Source organism: Wyeomyia smithii, chromosome 1, assembly GCF_029784165.1.
Source record: "Wyeomyia smithii strain HCP4-BCI-WySm-NY-G18 chromosome 1, ASM2978416v1, whole genome shotgun sequence".
In the NCBI taxonomy this organism is placed as follows: Eukaryota; Metazoa; Arthropoda; class Insecta; order Diptera; family Culicidae; genus Wyeomyia; species Wyeomyia smithii.
The window spans coordinates 104,163,057-104,179,803 of NC_073694.1; the positions used below are offsets into that span (position 1 = coordinate 104,163,057).

The 16,747-nt window shown below is 37.6% G+C and overlaps 1 protein-coding gene across 7 annotated transcripts in view; it reads right to left on the reverse strand.

Annotated features, from left to right (window-relative positions):
- The window catches only part of LOC129718434 (integrator complex subunit 7-like), a 1,119,499-nt gene that overhangs the window by 899,182 nt on the left and 203,570 nt on the right, over positions 1–16,747 (reverse strand). For all 7 annotated transcript variants that reach the window (XR_008726891.1, XR_008726890.1, XR_008726892.1 and 4 more), the window contains 2 exons: positions 6,882–7,019; positions 4,578–4,715 (listed from right to left, as the gene is read on the reverse strand). Coding sequence is in view for 4 of the 7 variants with exons in the window: in XM_055669224.1 (XP_055525199.1) it covers positions 4,578–4,715; positions 6,882–7,019 (276 nt within the window). In the remaining 3 variants the exon portion in view is untranslated. The remainder of the gene's footprint in view (positions 1–4,577; positions 4,716–6,881; positions 7,020–16,747) is intronic.

Below are 16,747 nucleotides of genomic sequence, written 5' to 3' on the forward strand. Positions count from 1 at the left end.
CCGAAAATACCCCATTGACACACCAAGTACTTCAAATAAAAAATACTGCATTACCTGCTTTGTCAGATATCTTTGTTCTTATTTCACGACTCACTTCTTATTTTTTTCTATACCCTAGCTACAATTGAATCAATTTAAATATAAATTCTCGACAGCAAAACGGACAAACTCACTCGTTAAAATTTTACTATTGTCACTCGACTCACGACTTTAATAAATTAACTATTTTCACCTGATAACAAACTCTGGAAAAATAAAATTTAAAATTACAATCCGAAATTTTCTACTTCAACTCAATTTTTACTTAATTATCACGATTGATAATTCCCGTTTGTTTGCTACAAATGAACTTCGATTCGGTTTTTTAATATGATCTTTCTAACTCGGCGGTCTAAATGGGAAAGAACAACGCTTTCTCCTCTTAGGCTGTCCAAGCCTACACGGAGACAAAATGGCTATTGAATTGCATAAGAATAACTTATGATTCTACGCCACAAGTATCTCCTATAAATATCATAAGTTTTACGGATGACTCAGAGGGAAAAATTGCGATTCGGTAATAACGATTTTCATAACTTACACTTATGAAATTGATCAACATGAGTTATGCTTGCTATACGTTAATGAATGTATGAATCACATAAAACTGTTAATCTTATATAAAGCATATTACTGATTCATAAATCGACCAATAATGTTCGGTTTGAAATAAAATTTTCAATTATTATTATATTTATAATAATTTATAATTACATTAACACAAGATGGTGATCGAATTTAATGAAAGTTGCCCTTGGAGTGGTAATACGGTGTATTCATTTTTGCAACATCTAGCATTTAGCCAGTATTAGAATTCCTGTTAGACAGCTTGCCGTCTTGGTTTTGCTACATGCTTCCTGAAAACTTAAGAACGAAATTTGCCACCTACAACTCGAAGCAATGGAAAATTATGACAAACACTTACGATTTTCTTCCAATTCGTACCATCCGTTTTGTTGATGCGGTCTTGGTCTGCCATTTTGAATCATAAGTTTCACAAGAAAAGATTATGAAATTTTCACAATAATTGCATATATGAAAATCATAAGTCATGTCTATGGAATCCGTATGTCATTGCTAGGAAATTCATACTTCAGCGGATGTAATACATAAATGATTTATGAAATCAACGATGTGCACGTTTATAATTCGAAACTTATGAAATTATTAAGCGTATTTGCGTCAGTGTAGAATTCTTCTTTTTCTTCCTTTTTATATTACTGTTATTCTTAGTTCTAAAATTTCTAACTCTAGGTTCCGATTTCTTGATAATAATCTTCCTATCATCAATTTTCTTCAATCACTCACTCCCCCTAAATGACCTCATCGATAATAGTTTCGCCCATAACTCCCTACTCATACTTTTAGTATGCTAATTCGAGCACTGTATCGTGGGTTGCCTGACCACAGGCGACCTACTTTCCACTACTATTTTTTTAGACGGATGTTCGTCATGAAACGCTCTCAAACTCGTTTCAATCGTTTTTGAGAGGCATCCAATGAATGGCCAACTACCAATCAATATGGGTTCTTGAAACCTGGATTATACCCAGTGGCCAGAATCCGACCTAAAACCCAATTTTCAATCCAGATGACCACTTCTGGTTGTCTGATAATCATAAAATCATAAAATCCATCGTAAAATTGCCGAACTGCCTAATCTGGGTATTTCTATGGCAAAGATGGCGACAGTTTCCGATCAACAACCTAAAGTGACAAATATCATCCAATACGATTTGGGGAAGCGGTATGATACCCTGAGGCCAGAAATTATCTTTAGACGCGATTTTAAATTTCTAGACAGTAGCTTCCGGATTCTACCAGTCTAAAAGAGACAAACATTACGCAATGTGAGTCTTTCAGTACCCGGGATGATGCTCAGAGACCAGGAATCAACTTTATACTTCATTTTGAAATCCGAATTTGCGACTCCTGTTTTATTTAAATAAGTCGTGTAATCTTTGAAAGAAGAGATTTTCAATATTTTTGCAATTTAACACATAATGGATAAAATAAAAGTCCGATTACACTGGTGTTGCCCCGAAGGTCAAGCTAAGAAAAAATGAAAAATTATAGCTTTTCCTGTGAATTCTTTTCTTTCTAGGGCAACTATTATGAGCTTTAGAGCAGCATTTTTTCGATTTTGTCAACCTGTGTTATTATCAAATTAAATGGATACCAATAAAGCAACTAAACCTTTAATTTAAAACTAAGATTGTTGAAATCAGTGATGCCATCTTTGGCAAAACGAGTGAATTTTATAGTTTTCTGAACACGTTTCTTTTCATAACTTTCGAACTACATGTTCAATCATCATGAAATTCGTTATTTAGGGGTTTTAAAGACAGCCCGTTCATTTGATACCTATTTTGTTCAAATCGGTTGTGTAGTTTCTGAGATAATGGAGTTTCATAACTTTTACATTTTGATACATAACAAAGTTACAGTCCCATTATAATAAAATTCAATAGGGTTTTATCAGGCAACTAGACCTTTCTATTGCAACTTATTTTGTGAAAATCGGTCAATCCATCTCTGAGAAAAGTGGGTGAGTTCAAACAGTCTTTGAAACATGTTTCTTGTCATAGCCTGATTTCACATTATTATACATAACGGACAAAGTCCAATAACAATAAAATTCAATAGGGTCCTATGGGCAACAAGACCTTCCATATGACACTAATTTTGTGAAAATCGGTCCAGCCATCGCTGAGAAAAGTAAGTGAGTTTAAACAGTGTTTGAAACACGTTTCTTTGCATAACTTTTGAACTACATGTCCAATCATTATAAAATTATTTCACAAATGGTTTAAATAACAAGCCCGTTCTTTTGATACCAATTTTGTTCAAATCGGTTTTGTAGTTTCTAAGATAATGAAGTTTTGTGATTTTCACATTTTGACCAACAGATATGAAATAACTTGTCCTAATGGCTTCTAATAAAACAGTCTTCGGAACAATGACAAAAATTTCGATCGTAAGACTCTATAAGATAAATGAAAATCAAAAACTAGTACATACATCGCAAACAGCCAACGCCACTAGCGGCCAGCAGCGTCAACAACAAATAAACAAAACGTAGAACTACGTGAACAATAAAACACAAATATACGTACAAACACTAGTAATTATGACCTTAAAATTACATTTTCGTGAACCACAATTTAAGAGCTTTCGATGGATGTATTAATCATCGTTGTCCGATACATTTGAAGCAAAATCATGTTTCAAGAAGGCTTGACTCAGTTTTTCGAAAATTTCTCGGAAACCACTTAACCACAAATTGGATTTCGAACTCACAAATTAACCACTAAATATTGGTGATAAAAAATTTAGAAAAAAATATTATGCCAATGTCGGTACCGAAAATAACAGTGGCACGCGTACAGTCTGGACACAGTGCATAAAGTCTTCTGTGCCCCAAGGGGTAGTCAGCGCCCGGCGTCGCGGGGATTTGCTCAGGCTGCTGGTGGTCTATTGTCTATCAGCACCGATATCGAAAGCAGTATTGTTTGTTCGAGCGAGAAAAAAATACGGACTTTTTTTCGAATGCTTTCTTTCGCAACGCTAGCAGAGAAGCGAATGGAGAGCAGACATTTCTTGCATGATGGATCTTCATAACGCAGAGCATCTTTTGGCAAAAGATTAGTTCTTAATGACTTCACAAACCCACCGGACGATAAAAGGTAAAACCTGACGATAATGGAGCCGATATTTTTTATGGCATATAGAGTAGGGAACATATTCTAAGCAGCTTTGGGAACCGCCTGTGTATTGAGACGGAATACTCGAAATGTGTTGGGCGAAATTCAAACAGTAGTATATCAATCTGTTCTCTATTTTTTTCTCTGTCAGAACATGTTTTCAGATTGTAAAACTAAGTTTGCAAACTTTAACAATAATCAATTGAAGTTACCAATCGAGGGACATTATTCCAATCACCCCGAACCTATATTAAGCAGTTTTCATATGTTTTGCAGGCGTTTTATTTCAGCACCCGAAGTGGCTCCTGAATGGCTGCAACATAGGTCGATTTGTTCCAATTGGTAATTATTCACAGATTGCTTTGTGATTAACGGTATTTCAGGGGGTGATAAAATCCCTCAGTCGATAGCATAAATTGCAATTCATAACGGTATTTCTTATATTCGTAAGACAGCTAGACAAACAATGTTTTTGTTTCCATCATTGAAATTGTCGATATTGATCCAAATTCAGGAGTTTGAGGCCTGTTTTCTTTGACTGATTAAAATAGGCGCTACTGCTTAAGCCGTCCCTACCCTATTTTGAAAAAAAGAAAGAAGTGGGATGGTTCATTACGTGCTGTAATAGGACGATGCATCGGTCCACATGGCGAATATCGTCCAGGTATGGTGTCGGGAGAATTAGAGTGATTTTCTCGGTAAAATTTTATGACCTTCCAGGTTCCCGGACCTTGATTCCTTGATTCTTTTTGAATAGTATAACATAAGACTGACTTGATTTTTTTTGTCTAGTATAACATAAGACTGAGTAATAAAAATATTACATATACTCACTTTGACTGCGCAGCGAATTGCACGCTAGCATAGATGGCAGCTTCGATTTCAACGATATCATGACTATCTAAAGCATTCCGAATTGAATGATGAACTTGTTGTTTCTCCGGAATTACGCATGCGACCGAGCCTAGTGTCCTGAAGCAAACAAAAATATATATTTATTGATTTATTTATTTATTTCATCAAATGTATACATATATGTAAATATGTACTGGTTACATTAATAAACATAAAACAAATTAGCCCAGTGCCGCCTTCAACGGTCTTCAGTTAAACCTCTGAAAAGCTTCAATCAATAATGTTTATAAAGGTTCATAGTGATTTTTGCGAAGTCCGTCAGAAGATTAACTTGGGCACTAAAGGGTTATTTTGTGTCCTCAGCCTCAAGGACTTGATATACTGTTTCGGTTTATACCGGGACATCATAAAGTCAATGGCTTCGCAGTGTGGATTATAAGAATTCATCATACACAGTGCGTCTTGAACTGTCGACGTGTTTTCGGTTGGTTGTGAACTGGTCTTTGACTTTTGAACTACATGTCCAATCATTATAAAATTATTTCACAAATGGTTTAAAAAACAAGCCCGTTCTTTTGATACCAATTTTGTTCAAATCGGTTTTGTAGTTTCTAAGATAATGAAGTTTTGTGATTTTCACATTTTGACCAACAGATATGAAATAACTTGTCCTAATGGCTTCTAATAAAACAGTCTTCGGAACAATGACAAAAATTTCGATCGTAAGACTCTATAAGATAAATGAAAATCAAAAACTAGTACATACATCGCAAACAGCCAACGCCACTAGCGGCCAGCAGCGTCAACAACAAATAAACAAAACGTAGAACTACGTGAACAATAAAACACAAATATACGTACAAACACTAGTAATTATGACCTTAAAATTACATTTTCGTGAACCACAATTTAAGAGCTTTCGATGGATGTATTAATCATCGTTGTCCGATACATTTGAAGCAAAATCATGTTTCAAGAAGGCTTGACTCAGTTTTTCGAAAATTTCTCGGAAACCACTTAACCACAAATTGGATTTCGAACTCACAAATTAACCACTAAATATTGGTGATAAAAAATTTAGAAAAAAATATTATGCCAATGTCGGTACCGAAAATAACAGTGGCACGCGTACAGTCTGGACACAGTGCATAAAGTCTTCTGTGCCCCAAGGGGTAGTCAGCGCCCGGCGTCGCGGGGATTTGCTCAGGCTGCTGGTGGTCTATTGTCTATCAGCACCGATATCGAAAGCAGTATTGTTTGTTCGAGCGAGAAAAAAATACGGACTTTTTTTCGAATGCTTTCTTTCGCAACGCTAGCAGAGAAGCGAATGGAGAGCAGACATTTCTTGCATGATGGATCTTCATAACGCAGAGCATCTTTTGGCAAAAGATTAGTTCTTAATGACTTCACAAACCCACCGGACGATAAAAGGTAAAACCTGACGATAATGGAGCCGATACTTTTTATGGCATATAGAGTAGGGAACATATTCTAAGCAGCTTTGGGAACCGCCTGTGTATTGAGACGGAATACTCGAAATGTGTTGGGCGAAATTCAAACAGTAGTATATCAATCTGTTCTCTATTTTTTTCTCTGTCAGAACATGTTTTCAGATTGTAAAACTAAGTTTGCAAACTTTAACAATAATCAATTGAAGTTACCAATCGAGGGACATTATTCCAATCACCCCGAACCTATATTAAGCAGTTTTCATATGTTTTGCAGGCGTTTTATTTCAGCACCCGAAGTGGCTCCTGAATGGCTGCAACATAGGTCGATTTGTTCCAATTGGTAATTATTCACAGATTGCTTTGTGATTAACGGTATTTCAGGGGGTGATAAAATCCCTCAGTCGATAGCATAAATTGCAATTCATAACGGTATTTCTTATATTCGTAAGACAGCTAGACAAACAATGTTTTTGTTTCCATCATTGAAATTGTCGATATTGATCCAAATTCAGGAGTTTGAGGCCTGTTTTCTTTGACTGATTAAAATAGGCGCTACTGCTTAAGCCGTCCCTACCCTATTTTGAAAAAAAGAAAGAAGTGGGATGGTTCATTACGTGCTGTAATAGGACGATGCATCGGTCCACATGGCGAATATCGTCCAGGTATGGTGTCGGGAGAATTAGAGTGATTTTCTCGGTAAAATTTTATGACCTTCCAGGTTCCCGGACCTTGATTCCTTGATTCTTTTTGAATAGTATAACATAAGACTGACTTGATTTTTTTTGTCTAGTATAACATAAGACTGAGTAATAAAAATATTACATATACTCACTTTGACTGCGCAGCGAATTGCACGCTAGCATAGATGGCAGCTTTGATTTCAACGATATCATGACTATCTAAAGCATTCCGAATTGAATGATGAACTTGTTGTTTCTCCGGAATTACGCATGCGACCGAGCCTAGTGTCCTGAAGCAAACAAAAATATATATTTATTGATTTATTTATTTATTTCATCAAATGTATACATATATGTAAATATGTACTGGTTACATTAATAAACATAAAACAAATTAGCCCAGTGCCGCCTTCAACGGTCTTCAGTTAAACCTCTGAAAAGCTTCAATCAATAATGTTTATAAAGGTTCATAGTGATTTTTGCGAAGTCCGTCAGAAGATTAACTTGGGCACTAAAGGGTTATTTTGTGTCCTCAGCCTCAAGGACTTGATATACTGTTTCGGTTTATACCGGGACATCATAAAGTCAATGGCTTCGCAGTGTGGATTATAAGAATTCATCATACACAGTGCGTCTTGAACTGTCGACGTGTTTTCGGTTGGTTGTGAACTGGTCTTTGACTGCCTATAGCTTCAAAGTTTGTGTTTTGTCAGTGCGTCTTTTAAAGACTACCTGAAAGTTATCTATTTATTTCATCAAACATATGTACTGGTTACATTAATAAACATAAAACAAATAAGCCCAGTGCCGCCTTTAACGGTCTTCAGTTAAACCTCTGAAAAGCTTCAATCAATAATATTTATAAAGTTTCATAGTGATTTTTGCGAAGTCCGTCTGAAGATTAACTTGGGCACTAAAGGGTTATTTTGTGTCCTCAGCCTCAAGGACTTGAAATACTGTTTCAGTTTATACCGGGACATCATAAAAACAATGGCTTCGCAGTGTGGATTATAAGAATTCATCATCACAGTGCGTCTTGAAGTGTCAGACGTGTTTTCGGTTGTGTGAACTGGTCTTTGATTGCCTATAGCTTCAAAGTTTGTGTTTTGTCAGTGCGTCTTCTAAAGACTACCTGAAAGATATCTCAAATCAGTCTTTATCAAGACTACCAACTCTGGAATTTAACATTTGTTTTTAACTTTTTTCTGCTCCAAGCATAACTGTCCCATATTCTGTGCAAACCTTATGGACGTTGGGACAGTTATGCTGGGAGCGGCAGTTTCGTGTCATCTGAAATGACAGGGCGAAAACAGAAACCAAGCATCACTACGAGGAGAAAGAGAGAGCACGATTCGAGTGTCTGCAGCGAAAACGTATTTGATATTTTGTCTGAGCAAAAAGCCGGCGATATGGAAGTTATTACTAATGAAACTTCTCAAAATGTAAATTATTTTAAAAAGAAGAAAGTTCCACCTATTGTGGTAACTATATCTTCTGAATTTAAATTTCCAAAAGGGAACTTTCAACGTTTGCTTATGACGTTAAAGTTACCTATCAAAATGGCCGTAGAGGCGATTGCCGCTTATTAGCCGACTCTATAAAGGGTCGTGATCGTCTTGTTCAGTATATAACTGCCAAGATGTCCAATTTTTTTACCTACGATACCAAGAACGCCAAGCCGTTCAAGGTTGTCTTAAAAGGTCTCACCAACGATCAAACCGTTGCACAGTGGAGAATTGCTGGCCATCAGCCAAAAAAATTTTTTTTCGTTAGCTGTTTCATAATATTTTTCCTTTATTGATATAGCATTCAAGTGTCCAAATCCAAAATTTGGGCGCAATATCATGAAATCTGAATTTTTTATGACTTTACAAAACTTGGCGAACTGACGTTTTTGACTTTTTTTTTTGATAAAAAGTACATTACTTTGAAACGCTATGTAGCTTCAATGATAGCTTGGATTTTTTTGACGTCAAAGGAAAAGTTGTTGTAAATATTGTGCAAAACAAACCCTTTTCATTAGATATTGTAAAATTTGGTTGTAGCAGGCCTGACACTAAAAAAACGTGATTTTTTTTATAAAAAAGTAGCTTAAAAGTTTAGTTGCCGCAGATTGCTACGGTTGTGACAACATTCAAAATTCAGGTAAAAACGTAAGCTTTCAAATGCATACTGTCCGCTGTAGCGCAAAACTGCGCAAATTGTCACTTTAGTGAAAAAAGCGATGGCAGATTTTTTTAGTTTTTATTTTCGAAATTGAAATTTCATCTAGGATTGATTTAATCATAACCATGATACCCCATTATTGAAAATTTATGATATAGTACTCAATCCGTAAGGATAAAAATAAATTTAGGCAAAAATCACAAAATTTGTAAATGAAAATTTATGAAATAAGTAATAAACAAGAAAACAGTAAACAAATCTTTATGAAATTTTAATTACCACCTAATTCAATGTCTAGTAAGTTGTCAATTCATGGTGTTATACATGTATTTAAATGTCCTCTTTCAACCATAGAAACCGGATTAGGAAGATAACATATATATGAAACAATTAATCATCGAAAATCACTAGAAGAAATGAAAATTGCAGCGAAAGACATTTTTCCTGCTGATAAGTATAATAAACTTCAAATTTTCTGGAAACAATTCAGCACAAGATTTAGCGGAAGATGATGATGATGATGATGATTTTTTCAATTTGTAATTAGTTTGTATTACTTATGTTGTTTTAGTTTATTTAAAAAAAATATATATATATTTAGGCAAAATTAGTTTAGTTCGAGGGGTCGTCCATGAATTACTTATTTTTTTCTTCAATGGGGAGGACGCCCGGTGGCACTACTTGTTGCCAAATCATATATTTCTATAAAAAAGGAAAAAAGTGCAAAAAAATATTAAAAGTTGGATTTCGTGTTCTATGGACGGCCCCAAACAAAAAATGGATGCCAAATTCGTGTTCAGCGCCCCAAAATTATGCAAATACTAAGTTTTTGTCGCATTTATCAACTTTTTTTGCTTGGCCAGCCTTTGTATGGAGTCGCCCTACTGTGCGTTGATGAGATCAAAATTACTTGGCATAGCCCATACCCAAGTAATTCTTATTAAACAAAAATCACGAGGTGAAAACAGTTAGAGAGCTGGAGTTTCCCTTGTGAACTAATAAATTCATTCTAACCGAAGTTAACAACTTGAAATTTTTGAAAAACCTAAATTAATCCACCTAGCGGTAAGACCCAGCCTTTCTCATTCGAACTTATTTTTTTTATTTGTTAAAATAGATTTGCACCAATACTTGAAAAATACACCGTAATAATTTCATTAGGACAACTATACCGCACATTAAAAATATAACATTCACACACATATGAACATATATTAACACAGAACATGAAAATAACATTAAATTCTTTCAAATATATGATGCGATATTGTTTTTAATTTGAATGATCTAATCAGTGTAAATAAAATTCTTTAACGCAGTTGATATTGCTGATCGTTTCTGAGGGGTTCCAATGAATGGACAAATACCAATCAATATTAGTTCTTGAAACCTGGATTATACCCAGTGGCCGAAATCCGACCTCAAACCCCATTTTTAATTCAGATGACCACTTCTGGTTGCCTGATAATCATAAAATCATAAAATTGCCGAACTACCTAATCTGGGTATTCGATGGCAAAGATGGCGACAGTTTCCGCTCAACAGCCTAAAGTGACAAATATCATCCAATACGATTTGGGGTAGCGGTATGATACCAGGAGGCCAGAAATCATCTTCAGACGCCATTTTAAATTACTAGACAGTAGCTTCCGGTTTCTGGAAACCAGTCTAAAAGGGACAAACATTACCCATCGCAAGTTTTTCAGTACCCGAGATGATGCTCAGAAGCCAGGAATCAACTCCATACTTCATTTTGAAATCCAAATTCGCGTCTTCCGGTTTCTGGAGAACATCCTCCAATTACAATCCAATATAGGTCCACTGGCTTCGGTATCTTCAACAATAATTTTACCGCCTCCTACAAGCTCGATAATCCTGCTTCTGTTTACGTCGCAGAATTGGCTGCAATTAAGTACACCCTAGGGATTATCGAAAAAATGCCCAAGGACCATTATTTCATCTTTACGGACAGTCTCAGTTCCATTGAGGCTCTCCGATCGATGAAAGATGTTAAGCACTCTCCGTATTTCCTGGGGAAAATACGGGAACATCTGAGTGCTTTATCCGAAAAATCGTATCAGATTACCTTAGCGTGGGTCCCTTCTCACTGCTCGATACCGGGCAATGAGAAAGCGGACTCTTTGGAATTTATGAAAGACCAATTGCCTTAAATGAATTTTTCTCATTTGTACGTCAGAATACGATCATCAGTTGGCAAAATGTTTGGACCAGAGGGGAACTGGGAAGGTGGTTACATTCCATAATCCCCAAGGTGTCGACGAACCCGTGGTTCAAGGGGTTGGATGTAGGTCGGGATTTCATTTGCGTGATGTCCCGGCTTATGTCCAATCACTATAGATTTGACGCGCATCTCCGTCGTGTTGGGCTCGGGGAAAGTGGTATCTGTGCCTGTGGTGAAGGTTATCACGACATAGAGCACGTTGTTTGGTCATGCCCTGTACACCGTGACGCCAGGTCTAAATTAATAGCTTCTCTGCAGGCCGAAGGTAGGCAGTCGGCTGTTCCTGTTCGTGATGTCTTGGCGTGCCGTGACCTATCCTACATGTCCCTTATATACGTTTTCCTGAAATCGACATCGATGAGCACTCTTTGGAACACAGCCCGAAGAATGCGGAATCGCGTAACGGTCAACGAAAGCGAGGAGTCTTCAAGTCGGTGGATATTTGATTTTGCCAGGAAAGTATGTCCGGACTCTGTTCCTGCGCAAAACTTTGTTCGCGATACGTCTCCGGGTCACGACGCGATAGATTCACCTTTTACGATGGCAGAATTTTCAGTTGCCCTCCTGTCCTGTAACAATAACGCACCTGGGCCCTCCTGTCCTGTAACAATAACGCACCTAGAATCAAATTCAACTTGTTGAAGAATCTACCCGGCAATGCCAAGAGGCGCTTGTTGAACTTGTTCAATAAGTTCCTGGAGCAAAACATTGTACCGCAGGATTGGAGGCAAGTGAAGGTGATCGCCATCCAAAAACCAGGGAAACCAGCTTCTGATCACAACTCTTATAGGCCGACTGCAATGCTATCCTGTATCCGTAAATTGATGGAAAAAATGATACTCCGTCGTTTAGACCACTGGGTCAAATCAAATGGTCTACTATCAGATACTCAATTTGGCTTCCGCCGTGCCAAAGGGACGAATAATTGTCTTGCGTTGCTTTCAACAGATATTCAGCTGGCGTATGCTCGCAAAGAACAAATGGCGTCTGCGTTCTTGGACATTAAGGGGGCTTTTGATTCCGTTTCTATTGACATTCTTTCGGGTAAACTTCACCGACAAGGATTTTCTCCAATTTTGAACAATTTTTTGCACAATTTGCTGTCCGAAAAGCACATGCATTTTACGCACGGCGATTTGGCAACTTTTCGCATTAGCTACATGGGTCTTCCCCAGGGCTCATGTTTAAGCCCCCTTCTTTACAACTTTTATGTAAATGACATCGACGAATGTCTGGCAAATTCATGCACGATAAGACAACTTGCAGACGACAATGTAATCTCTGTTACAGGAGCCAAAGCTGCCGATTTGCAAGGACCATTGCAAGATACCTTGGACAATTTGTCTGCTTGGGCTTTACAGCTAGGTATCGAATTCTCTCCGGAGAAGACTGAGATAGTAGTTTTTTCTAGGAAGCATGAACCTGCTCAGCTTCAAACACAATTAATGGGTAAAACGATTTCTCAGGTTTTGGTACACAAATATCTTGGTGTCTGGTTCGACTCTAAAGGCACCTGGGGTTGTCACGTTAGGTATCTGATGAAAAAATGTCAACAAAGAGTGAATTTTCTTCGTACAATAACCGGACAATGGTGGGGAGCCCACCCAGGAGACCTTATAAGGCTTTACCAAACAACGATATTGTCTGTCATTGAGTACGGGTGTTTCTGCTTCCGCTCCGCAGCAAACACACATTTGATCAAACTGGAGCGAATACAATATCGTTGTTTGCGTATCGCCTTGGGTTGCATGCAGTCGACCCATACGATGAGTTTGGAGGTCTTAGCTGGAGTACTACCATTGAAAAACCGCTTCTAGAGCCTGTCTTCTCGCATTCTTATCAAATGTGAGGTCTTGAACCGTCCTGTGATTGAAAATTTTGAAAGGTTAATCGAACTTAATTCTCAAACCCGTTTTATGACTGTGTATTTCAATCACATGTCCCATAATATTAACCCTTCTTCGAATATTCCAAATCGTGTCGACTTATCAAATACTTCTGTTTCTACTGTGTTTTTCGATACATCCATGATAGAAGAAACTCGTGGAATCCCGGATCATTTACGCGTGCAGCAGATCCCCAAAATTTTTTCCAATAAATATCGAAACATCAACTGCGACAATATGTTCTACACTGACGGATCACTTCTGGATGGGTCCACTGGCTTCGGTATTTTCAATAACAATTTAACCGTCTCCCATAAACTCGATTATCCTGCTTCTGTTTACGTCGCAGAATTAGCTGCAATTCAGTACACCCTAGGGATTATCGAAAAAATGTCCACGGACCATTATTTCATCTTTACGGACAGTCTCAGTTCCATTGAGGCTCTCCGATCGATGAAAGATGTTAAGCACTCTCCGTATTTCCTGGGGAAAATACGGGAACATCTGAGTGCTTTATCCGAAAAATCGTATCAGATTACCTTAGCGTGGGTCCCTTCTCACTGCTCGATACCGGGCAATGAGAAAGCGGACTCTTTGGCTAAGGTGGGCGCAACAAACGGTGGAATTTATGAAAGACCAATTGCTTTTAATGGATTTTTCTCATTTGTACGTCAGAATACGATCATCAGTTGGCAAAATGCTTGGACCAGAGGGGAACTGGGAAGGTGGTAACATTCCATAATCCCCAAGGTGTCAACGAACCTGTGGTTCAAGGGGTTGGATGTACGTCGGGATTTCATTTGCGTGATGTCCCGGCTTATGTCCAATCACTATAGATTTGACGCGCATCTCCGTCGTGTTGGGCTCGGGGAAAGTGGTATCTGTGCCTGTGGTGAAGGTTATCACGACATAGAGCACGTTGTTTGGTCATGCCCTGTACACCGTGACGCCAGGTCTAAATTAATAGCTTCTCTGCAGGCCGAAGGTAGGCAGTCGGCTGTTCCTGTTCGTGATGTCTTGGCGAGCCGTGACCTATCCGTGAGCTATATACGTTTTCCTGAAATCCATCCACGCCCCAGTTTAGTCCTACCCCCTTCCGCCTGCATCCAGCCTAACGACAAGAACACGTTAAGACCCCGGATCCGGAAACAGCAATCAGTCCCGCACGATACTCTCAAGGCCCGAGGGAGACAACCCAATATGCCAGTCCGTAATATCTTGGCCCAGCAGCGGAACGTGTGCTTACCTATGGCAATGAAAACCATCATACCAGTGCTTTTAATGCAAAATATTATAGCTTTAAGTTACATTTAGTTTCAGCTCGTAGTCGGCAGCGAGGATAAAAAATTTGCTTTTAGTTATTAAGATACTTTAGAAAGTAAGCTACCAGATATAATTGGCGCCGTTGAACATTAAATTGTATTTGTGCCGTGTCAAATAAATTATAGATGAACAAAAAAAACAAAGTCATCAGATTAATCATAGTAATCTGGTTATGGTAGGCATGCTGTTGTAGCGTCGTTGTCGAGGCATCGTTGTTGAGTTAACAGGTGAATGATTCACATACAATGTGAAATTCGTTTTCGCTGCCTACTACACATTTTACAGCGGTAGAAAAAAGTGTAGTTTTGATGTAGCACGGAAGCCAAAAACGAATAAATTTAGTGCAAAAGAGCTATAGCGTGGTAGCACTACTGCAAAAACAAACTCGAAATGCATGTGAATACTATACTCCCAACGTGGCTTCGATTCAGTTTGACGAAAAGATAAAACAAGAATAACACTACAAATGCGATGATTTGATTTTCCATCGCTCGGATCTTATCAGTCTGTTCAATTTTCTCTAAAATGCACACTGACTTAGATCATATTTGCACATGCTGCAATGATTATGTTAGCCGGTAAAATGAACGTGTAGTTTTTGCTCCTCAAAAAACATTGATTTTTGTTTATATTTCATTAAATAAGCACCATAGCAATCCCTTCAAATCTCTGGATTCACAATTAGTTGTTAAATGTTGAATTGAAAACAATAATGTTGCAAAGTTTCAATTGCACAGTGCTGAAGCGACAGGTCTGCTTTAAAAAACAGATGAAGTGTTAATGTCACTAAAGCAAAAATTTCGAAGTTTCGTGTATCTCGTTATTACCTATGTACCAACTTACCATTTCATTTCCGTATGTATGTACCTTCGCGCCTCGCAGTTAAACATGCGTGTTGCATTTTAAAACGACCAATCAATTGTAATGTTTTCGAAACAGTTGTTAGATACAGGGAATAGAAAAATCTATGTCGACATTTAAACCGGCTGTTTAACATTCCCCACGGATTTTTTTCAGCTGACAGATTCTAAGGCTGAACTCATCGAACAAATGTTCTCGAAAATCGCACAAAATTATGAAAACCATCTCTGGTTAAGCGAACGTGCGATTTTGGCCGTCAAAAATAAAGATGTAGATAAGTTGAACATCATAATTCAAGGTAAAATTAACGGCCAACTACTTTCCTAAAAATCGGTGGATTCTGTCTCTAACCAAGACGACGTTGTGAGTTATCCTACCGAACTTTCGAATTCACTAGAATTACCCAGCCTATCTCCTTACAATTTGCGGTTGAAGATTGGATCGGTAATTATAATGTTGCGGAATATCAATCAATCTCGACTGTGCAATGGCACCAGGCTTGTGGTAAAAAAGCTAATGGCAAATGCCATAAAAGCGACCATTCTGACAGGAAACAGAGCTGTATGCCACCACGGGTCAATATTTGGCGATTACCGTAGGCCACGGAAGTGCTCACTGCAAGCAAGCAGTCCCGGACCATCAGCGAGAGCTAGTCTAGGTTGTGGTGAGACTCAGGCATTGGGCCGCCAAATTCTCGCAAAAGCCACATTATCCGGAAGCAGCTATGACGCACAGTGGTCGGAAGCCGGAAAAAAACCTCGATTTTTCATGTTAATATTTTTGATGTTTTGCATTTTTCCGAAGATTCTCAAAGTGTAAATGACCTTTTCCCAAAGTTTCATGACAATCGGTTGAGATATCAATTTTTAATCGCACTTTGAATGTTGCTATATCAGGCAATTTCGATGATTTTCATGTTTGGAATCACAATTTTTAGTTCAACTTCAAACACCTGAAACTTCCTCAGTTTCGATCCGATTTTGATTCAACAAGTTTCATTATGAAAGGAAATTTGTGTACTTTTTGTATAATTTTCAAGACTTTCCAAAAATATAACCAATATGCCAATCCAGGTAAAACATATTGCAGGGAAGCTAAAAAATCATGTATCTCTAATTTCATTCCTACCGTACAATCTTGTGAAACAGTTCGGAACGATCGGATAACCAACATTCAATGGGAAATTTATTGTACTTTTCAGATTTTTGGGTCCCGTTTTGCACATCGTTGCTCATAGGGAGATATTTTGAAAATAAAACTATAGAGACGTATGGTGGCCAGTTGTAAAATATTCAATTTCGTATGTTTAAACAACATGATTGACTGGGAAGTATACATGAAGTATTTTCCACAAGTTTCAAGTATTTTTATATAAACTTGTAAACCGCTTTCAGTACTGCAAGATGTATAAATAGAGAATAAGTTGAATTGATGAGAAAAAAACATATCGTATTTTATATTTTCAATGACGTTGAAATTAACTACGATACTATCTCATAATTTTCCTTAAAAGACCTCTAACTTGTCGCAGAAAGATCTT